Consider the following 9,350-nt stretch of genomic DNA (forward strand, 5'->3'; position numbering starts at 1 on the left):
TTTGTATTTGCAATGTCTTTTTCTGTACTAACAGCTTCACTGGCAAACCCTGTCACTGGAGACTCAAACGTTTTCCAGAGCTCCCTTCAGTCCTCATCTCCTAATGCAAAGAATGCACCTTGCCACCTGACTCACTCCCCTCCAGTTATTTTTAGAAGCTTTTCCATTTGATGGACCAGTGCAGATCACATTCAAAGAGCATCAACTGCATTAAAGYGAAGCTACAGATGTGACAAACTGACAAATCTGTGAAGAAACACTAACCCAAACCACTCATACTGCTGTGAACAAATGAATCCCAAGATCATTCTCTCTCTTGTTGGGTGACTGTTGTAAAGTTTCATGTTTATCTCATAACCCCATAGATACTTGATTTTTTTTTCCTGTCATTTTCTCTCTATAAACATCTACAAAAGAGTTTTAAAAGCATACTTCTTCATCTTACCCAGGGGAGCCATTTCAATCACTCAGTCAAACGTATATTCATCAACTAAATAACACTTATTCATTTAAACTGCTGTTTTATTTACCCAGCTGAATTACTATTTTGGCATATACATTTGAAAAGCCTGTTTTAGCATTCGAGTATTTGCCTTTGAAGCTCTCAGACAGGCAATCCATGACAACAGCAATGCAAACTCCCCCTGCTAAGTTGTCAGCAGGTCTCATCTGTGAGCTGGAGGTCAGATTCAAGGAGGCAGCGGATGGGACATGCCCAGTCAGCCTTTAATTTAACTGATGTCAAGCAGTGTCAGCTGTGGAGGCAGAGCTGTATTTACACTGAAACCAGATACACTTGATTATTTATAACTACAGTATCCTGCACTGTGGCTAAAATTAAAAACAAAAATGAAATCTGGCTACCAGCAGTGTCACTCTACAGACATCACATTCAAACAGCAATTAGCTCCAGYGCTGTGGCTCTGTGCCTCCATCACGGGGATGGCTGCAAATTGCATCTTGATAGCACTCTTGAAAAATATCTAGCACAAYAACCATTCCAATGGATCATAAACGAACTACCAAGATCATGCGGATAATCTCAAATTAGAACAAGGAATAAATATCACCAGGGTTGGTTAAATTCTTTTTACTTTCTTTTCCCCTAATTCTATATTTCTCAAGAATCACTGCTACAGACATAGTTTATGTTATCTTTTTATCTAGCTTATTTTTCTGTTGTTCTTTTTATAGAGCCAGGGATTTTCACAGATGACTTGGAATTCTKAAGAAATTTATGGTACAGCTGTGTAAAGGAAACCATTCAATACAAAAATAGACTCCAGTAACTTTTTGMCAAAAAAGACTGTGTGAGAATTACTCTGGCTCTCCATGACAGTTTAACTTTTCTCCTTAGGTAAATTTGCTACTTATATGACCAGACATGTCTTATTGTTCCAGGAAGGCAAATAAAATAAAAGTAGGAAATGTCTCTTCTATACAAATAGCTTCAGTGGGAAAACCAGTGCTATGYACTGTTGCCACACTGACAACTCCCTATATGAACTTACACTTCAAATTATCTGCTATCACCTACGTGCCCTAGGACTCAAGTGAGAACAGATTCTTTCTGGAAAGTGTACAAGAGATTGACTACTACTGCAAACAAATCCCCTCAGCTCCAATGAACTCAAAAGCCAGGCAATGAGAGCTGGTCTGGAGGAGCTGGGGCACATCTGGAATTTCACTGATGCTGAGGTGTCAATGAGCTCYGTTTTGGGGAGTGAGGAGGAAGGAACTTTTGAATGTACAAACTTTCAGAAGCCCAGAAAAACAGCTACTGGCACAAAACTAATCTCCAGCTGTCTGCTCAGCAGCCCAAATTTCTATTTTGGCAAAGGGAAAGAAAATCTTCAAAGGGAGTGTCTGCGTAAGACCCCGACTCTGGCTCAGCTGCAGCCAATGAATGTGGCAGGTGAATTTAAGCAGCTTGTTTTTAGTGAAATAGGAAACACCTGATACAGCCAAAAATTTTGGTACAACATCCAATTCATGTGAGTATGGCTTCACAAGAGTCATTTTTTTCAGGATCAGAAGCAAATTATAACTGAAATAAAATTAATATCTGTTGGTTCACTGCACCTCACAAAGAGCAAATACAGGGTGGTAGGAATTTCTAAATCAGGATAACAACCAGCTCTGATGGTATATACCCAACTTCATCACCTTCCTTGGAACAGAACAACTTATGCCATCACTACTAACATGATCACAAACCTAAAACTCCTCTTCTGCTGAATTTAGCCAATACTYTGCTTTTCTAAGACAGCCCTTGAGTCTGGTGTATTTTCAGAAGACCACATCTGCAMGCCTTCATAGCCTCCATCTTCACAGTTCTGCTTGCTAATGTGTTAATTAAGATCTACATTACATTAGCCACATAACTACTTAATAGGATTAATCCACCTGGAAAATGAYGGCTTGTCTTGATTAAACCGAACCAAGGTAAGAGAAGTGACATTTAAAATACACTGGCTGTTATTACAATTTGATCGTCTGTTTCAAGGCGTCTGAACGGAAACAGGAGAAACCCGAAGATTCATGTTGTTTACATTGTTAATGAGGGATGAGTTTATCTTTTACAARATGACAAAAAGTTCCCTGTGGCTGCTCCCGAGCCCTTGCTGAGCAGATTTCAGGAGCACAGTCGGGGGCAGCGCTGGTGCCTGGGGCAGTCGAGTCAGAGCTGCTCCGTTTATACCTCAACTCATCCCTCTGCAAGGGTGGAAGAACTTTGTACTCCTTTAACACTGCCTGTCTGCTGCACTGCTAATAAAATATCTTGGCCATTGGAAGGTAATTTGTGAGCAAACTGAAATGTGACTGGCAGCTGCAGCATCTGGCAGAGCTCTCAACATCAACATCGTTTGGAGGGAGCTGAGGACAACCTGAGCAGCCTCACAGTGACTGCTGAGCTCAGCTTTCCACATCCATCCCAGGGAAATTTCTGCTACATCAGTAGAAATCTGCTTTTCCTCTCTCTCATCTCAAGCAAGTAAGATGGTGCCAAATTTAACAGCTAACTAAACTTTGTTTCATTATTGCTATTATATTTGCAATTCAGAATTTGGTATCTGGAAACAAATATTTTTTATGACACTTCAATACTTTAATAACTTTTTGAAAAGAAGTCTTTTTGAAATACACCTACACTGTGGTGGACTTGGTGAAATATCTCAAAATGAGCATGAAATTTGGACCAAGTTGGCTGGTCCAAAGAGAAGCAAACCCTGGATTACACGAGCATCAAAACACAAATTCATGTCAATTTCTTCCAAACAGTCAGTGTCTTTACCATACCTAAAATGATCTTTCAGGTCCACTATTATTTTTGGTGTCTTTTAAAATGGGYATTTCTGGAATCAGACACCAAAATCTCTTATTGTGTTTTTTTCAGCTTTCTAGAACATTACTACAGCAAGCAATCAAAATAAAAAATACCAAGTCAATTCTGAATCACCAAAGACAGTATGTCCTAAACAAAAGGTGACACTAAAGCATTCTTTATGGATTTGAAGCTGGGGTTAGTTTGGATATTTCCACATAAATTGTGGGTTTTTTTAGGTGTCCTCTGAAATGACTGAAGATTGACTTTCATGGTATATTCTGTCAATTAGAAAGGAAACAGCACATAGTCACATTTTTTATGGAAATGTGTGTCTAGCCTACCATGTGATTTTATATGTAGAATACTTCTGGCATAGATTAACAGAATTTAGGCACAGATAAATCCCATAAGGTCATCTAATTCACTTCTTTGTAAAGAAGCAATTATTCCTAAACATGCCTCTCTTCCCCCGTCTACTTTCCCCCTCAATTTAGATTTATTACACCAAAATTCTAACATTATCCTTACACAACTGTAAGAGATAAATGGGCTTCACTCTCAGAAAGCTTTTAAAATGTCATTACAATCTATCTCATCCCTGTAGCACTTCCTTGGCAGTATCAATTTTTTGGGTTTTATGCACTATGAGGGGATACTGCCTTATGATTTGTACTAAGTAAGGAATTTTTGTCTCCYAATTTAAATCCCTAGTTCAACACAACTTTCACAGCATGGTGGACTTCACTTGTAGTTTTACAGCAGCCCTGAGGATTTTTCTGCCCATTGCACTTGCCTCCTCCTTTCAGACATATCCAGCATTAGTGAGATGTAGTGTGTAATTACCAAAAACCTGAAACTGTGTTATCTTAATAGTGAATTTTGTTTTCGTTCAGATAGGAAAATGAAGTAATAAAGTAATTTACATTCCTCTTAAACTGCAGTTTTATTATTTTGTACCAGAATTTAGTCTCTTAATAAGGAACAGGCAGATAAAATTGAATACCTGTTTTTTTTTTTCCCCTGCCTTTCAAATTGCTCTACTTTAAAATGCCTTGCTTGCTGAGTAGGCACAGCTTGTGTTTAAGTGGCCCTTCTCAGACTAGGGGTTAAAGGTTTCTTTGGGAGACCCATGTTTTGAAAAGAATGGCTTCATCCTGAGCTGTGTCAATTACAGAAAGGTCACTCTCCACAGCCAGAGCCCTGAAATGGTTGTTGTGTTAAAAGCTGTCAGAGGCTTTCCTAAAAACTGCTGGGATTGCAATATTAACTCRGATTATAAAAAGAAAGGTGAGGCAGAAAAACTTTTCACCCTTCCCCGCTCTAAGAATTTGTCTTTTTGATACTCCTTGTGTTCATCCAAACCTGTCATTCTTTTTATTCCATTGTGGGAGATTACTTGCCTAAATATTGTTCTTCCTCCTTCCCCCACGTTAGCARCGTTTCAGCAACTTCTACAGAATGTCAGAAGAGCGAGTAAACTTTTCCARCATGCTCTGAGGAAAGCTAACCGCAGCAATTTAGGACATAACCAGCAGCTCTGTGTCCTTGCCTCCTCTCCAGGAGGTTACCACCACCAAAGCAACATCTCAGCCTCTTCAAATGTGCAAAGCTAATTACAGTGGGGCCAGGATGAACTGCCAGAATCTGCACTGAAGTGCCCCAGGCAGATGAGCACATTCCAATCCAACAGTCCTGCTGCCCTATATTTGCACAGAGATGGCAACAAAAAGCTGCAGGGAGGGAATGGGGAAAGGTGTTAAAACCCTGCAGTTGCCTGCTAAATGACCATAATTGCCGACCTGAGCTCTTCAGGTTCCCGTCCAAAACCATGGGGTCTCTCACCTGTGCACAACCTGGAGGAAGTTCAGCAGCATCATAAACGTTCTGCCTTGCACTTGGGGATGTGCTGTTCATCCACTTCGACCTACAGCCAGTCACAGGTGAGAGCCAAACCCATGAGCACTTGCCTAAAAATCTCCAGGTTTTTGGCACCCCCAGGATGAAGCATTTCATGACAAGGAGGAAGATAAAACTAGACCCTCCACGGAAAAGATGGAGAAGCTGAGGTGCAGCAACAGCACCATTATTGAAAACAGAAGCAAATCCATGAAATGATCGAGTTTGTAAAAGAACAGYTCGGTTTCCTTTCCCAGCTCTATTTTACCTGATTGTTTTCCCAATACATCCAATGCAAGTATCCCATRTCAGCATTTGTTTCTAACACTTGCTTTGGCAATTATCAAATTCAATGTGAGCCACCAGTCCTGACAGCAAGACACTGCACACAGAACTCTTCAGCTGACAAAAWGCAAGTGCTCAGGCTTCTCCTGTCCCAGCAACATCATCCCACCATCCCAGCACATTAAAGTGTGGGAGGTGCTTTGATTAATTGTAACATTCTGTTCTGCCTTCCCCCCATGATTTTTGTAATAACCAGAGAGGGCCTTACTGTGATGTAGAAAAGAAAACCCCTGAACCTCACCAGTAAAAAGCATTCAATTTAAATCAGTTAAATCCTTTTAGTGTTATGTAATTTATCTGGTTTTAATATATGTTTTCTCACTCTAAGAAAGCACTTCTGGTTCTAGGTTTTCTCTCATTTTTTCCTTTCCATTGCTATGTCTTTGTAATCCTCCACTGGAACGCCGTTTTTCTTTAAGAGACAAACCAACCATTGGTTGTTTGCATTTCTCACATTARTATCACCAGACAGACTGTTTACTGTGGGTCAGATTCTGCTGTCCTTGCTTGCTATTAGAACTCATCTGAGAAAGAAGAACCAGGAATGTGGTTCTGGCTGCAAGCCACTTCTTGACTTCTCTCAAGCAGTACAATGCAATAAATCAGGCTTTTCACAGAATGCTGGAATGGGTCAGRCTGGAAAGGATCGCAGTGGTTATCTGGTCCAACCCCATTGCTCCAGCAGGGCCATCCCASAGCACATGGCACAGGGTTGTGTCCAGATGGTTCTGGAATATCCCCAGTGAGGGAGACTCCACAGCCTCTCTGGGCAACCACTTCCAGTGCTCGGTCACTGCACAGGGAACAAGTTCTCGCTCATGTTCAGGTGGAGCTCTCTGAACATCAGCTCCTGCCCRTTGTCACCGAGCCTGGCCCATGCTCCGACCCCTCCCTGCAGCTATTTACACCTCTCAGCCCCTCTGGAAGCCCAAAAGCGCAGCTCCCTCAGCCTCCTCCTCCTTGGAGCTTCCTAAGCTGTCCCCGGAGCAGAACACGCAGGCAGCGAACACAGCCCGTCCTGGGAGCGCTGCACCGGCACCGCGGGCGGCAGCGGGACCGCACTGTCCGTGCTGAGCTACACAAAACACCGGGGTGTAAGAGAACCTGGGGGTACGGGGACTGAGCTACACAAAACATCCGGGGGTGAGAGCACAGGGGATGGACCACACACCACCCGGCTTCGGGCGAGCACCCGGCGGGCACGGGCGCTGAACGAGTGCCGGGACCGGCGGCGCTCTGGGGCGCTGTGCCGCGGATTCGCGGTGTCGCTGTGTCGCGCATGTCGCGGTGTGCCGCGCTGTGTTGCGGGTGTCACGGTGTGTGGCGGTGTGTCGCGGGTGTCACGGTGTGTCGCGGTGTGTCGCGGGTGTCGCGGTGTGCCGCGGTGTGTCGCGCTGTGTTGCGGATGTCGCGCTGTGTCGCGGTGTGTCGCGATGTCCCGGGTGTCCCAGGTGTCGCGGGTGTCGCGGATGTCCCGGGTGTCGCGGGTGTCCCGGGTGTCGCGGTGTCGCGGATGTCCCGGGTGTCGCGGGTGTCCCGGGTGTCGCGGGTGTCCCGGGTGTCGCGGTGTCGCGGACCCACCTCTGCCGGCAGGCGGCGCGGGCTGGCCGCTGTCGCCGGGCGGGCGCAGGCCGTTGTTGAAGGTCGGCGGCTCGGCCGGCTGCAGCTGCCAGTTGAGCCCCAGGAGATGCATGGCTGCGGACACAGGGGAGGAGACAGACAGCGGTCAGCGCGGCTGCAGACACCGGGCAGCACCCCCCGGACACCGGGCAGCATCCCCCGGACACCGGGCAGCATCCCCCGGACACCGGGCAGCACCCCCGGACACCGGGCAACACCCCCGAACACGGGGCGCAACCCCCGGACACCGGGCACACCCCCCCGGACACCGGGCAGCACCCCCGGACACCGGGCAGCACCCCCCGGACACCGGGCAGCACCCCCCGGACACCGGGCAGCATCCCCCGGACACCGGGCAGCATCCCCGGACACCGGGCAGCATCCCCCGGACACCGGGCAGCATCCCCCGGACACCGGGCAGCATCCCCCGGACACCGGACACCACCCCCGGACACCCGGCTCGGATGGGGGGATGTGCTACGGGAAATGGCAACAGCGATAACAAAACATCCCCCAAACCCCCCCCAAACCCCCCCGCAAAATGCCAAATAAACAAAAGAGAGCCCTGGGGACTCACACGTGTGTGTCTGGCACTGAAATACAAAAGGCAAAATGTTCACAACTCGGGCGAGCCGGGCWCCGCTTCCCCATCTCACACAGTGCGGGGGACACATCTCGGGAAACAAAGCACTTGCTGCGAGTACCAGCTCCGAGTTTAAATTACAGTTGGTAATTTATATGTTGATTATAAAATTGGCTTTAGCCCTATGTAAAGTAGTGACTTGGTAATGCAATTATTTTGTGTTTGGTACAACTTATTCAAATCAACACATTAGGGTAACAGAATCACAGAATGGTTTGGGCTGAAAGCAGCCTGGAAGAGATCACCCAGTGCCAATCCCCTGCCATGGCAGGGACACCTTGCACCAGAGCAGGCTGCTCCAAGCCCCATCCAACCTCACCTTGAACACTTCCAGTGCTGGGGCATCCCCAGTTCCTCTGGGCACCTATGCCAGGGCCTGCCCACCCTCACAGGGATGAATTTTTGACACCAAACCTAAACCCCCTCTCTTTCACTTTGAAGCCATTAGAGAAACTCTGTCTCCATTCYGTAGGTGAAGCTTTGCTGACTAACCCACGGCTGTGCCAATCCTGCCAATCCTTTCACCCCACAGTTTTTTGAGCCCACACAGTGGCAGGCAGGGAAGGTTTGTCTGTCCCAGCCAGGGGAAGGAAGGTATGTGTGCCATGCTGGAGGCTGTGCAGCTGCACCTGGAGCAGGAGCTCAGAGTGGGAGCAAGGCCAAGGCACGCCCCGCACAATGCCTGAGTTATAGCAGTGTGGCAGGGCTAATTGAATAAGTCCTGTGCATAATGCATGAGACTTGACAGGTCTGAATCATTCAGCCAGTGGATTTATGTGCATYTTCACCTTGTATAAACACAGCTACCTGCATACATCTCCATACTCTCATCACATTATCCCCGTGGCACTCTCACAACACAGAGCAGTGGGGAGGGATCAAGCCCACCAAGCTGCTTTYTTCCCCTTTCTTTACATCTTCTTGCTTGCCCAGCATGTATGTAAACCATATACTACAGAGAACAGCATTTCCAGTTATGTCAAGAGGTGTTTGAGGGGATTCACTGTCAATTTACAGGCAGGAAAAATTATTATTATGGGCACCCTTGGAATTGTTCTCTTCTGCAGTGTCAGGTCCACACCAGATTATCAGGTATTTTGCATCCATTTCCAAGTGATTACAGTGGTCACAAACAGCCCAGCAGTGGTGACACACTCAGCGTTCAAAGAGGAAATGTTCGGGATAGGAGAGGCAAAACACTTCTCACAGAAACTGCCATTTCCAGTGCTTGAGCCATCACTCAGATAATCTCTGAACGCATTTAGATGTGACTGATTAAYGTGTGTATTCCTAAGCCCCAAGAAAACAGAACAAAAAACCCCCATCCCCAGCAGCACTCTATCCCAACCCCTGGAAATCTCTCAGAACACAAATGCAGAGTTTAACTTCTCCTCTGTATTTTTGACAAAAGCATCTGAGGAGCAAGACAGCTTTCCCAAGACCATCCTCCCCTGGACATSCTATGGACTAACAATGTGTCTAAGAATAGTAACTAAAACTAGCAGATATTTTGTGTGA

The 9,350-nt window shown here is 46.1% G+C and overlaps 1 protein-coding gene across 1 annotated transcript in view; it reads right to left on the reverse strand.

The window, feature by feature from the left end:
* The window catches only part of TENM2 (teneurin transmembrane protein 2), a 217,811-nt gene that overhangs the window by 116,093 nt on the left and 92,368 nt on the right, over positions 1-9,350 (reverse strand). The window contains exon 4 of the mRNA XM_057376024.1: positions 7,151-7,264. Within this exon, the coding sequence (XP_057232007.1) occupies positions 7,151-7,264 (114 nt within the window). The remainder of the gene's footprint in view (positions 1-7,150; positions 7,265-9,350) is intronic.

This window comes from Malurus melanocephalus, unplaced genomic scaffold (genome assembly GCF_030028575.1).
Source record: "Malurus melanocephalus ecotype Western Australia unplaced genomic scaffold, MMel_1.1 scaffold_268, whole genome shotgun sequence".
Classification (NCBI taxonomy): domain Eukaryota; kingdom Metazoa; phylum Chordata; class Aves; order Passeriformes; family Maluridae; genus Malurus; species Malurus melanocephalus.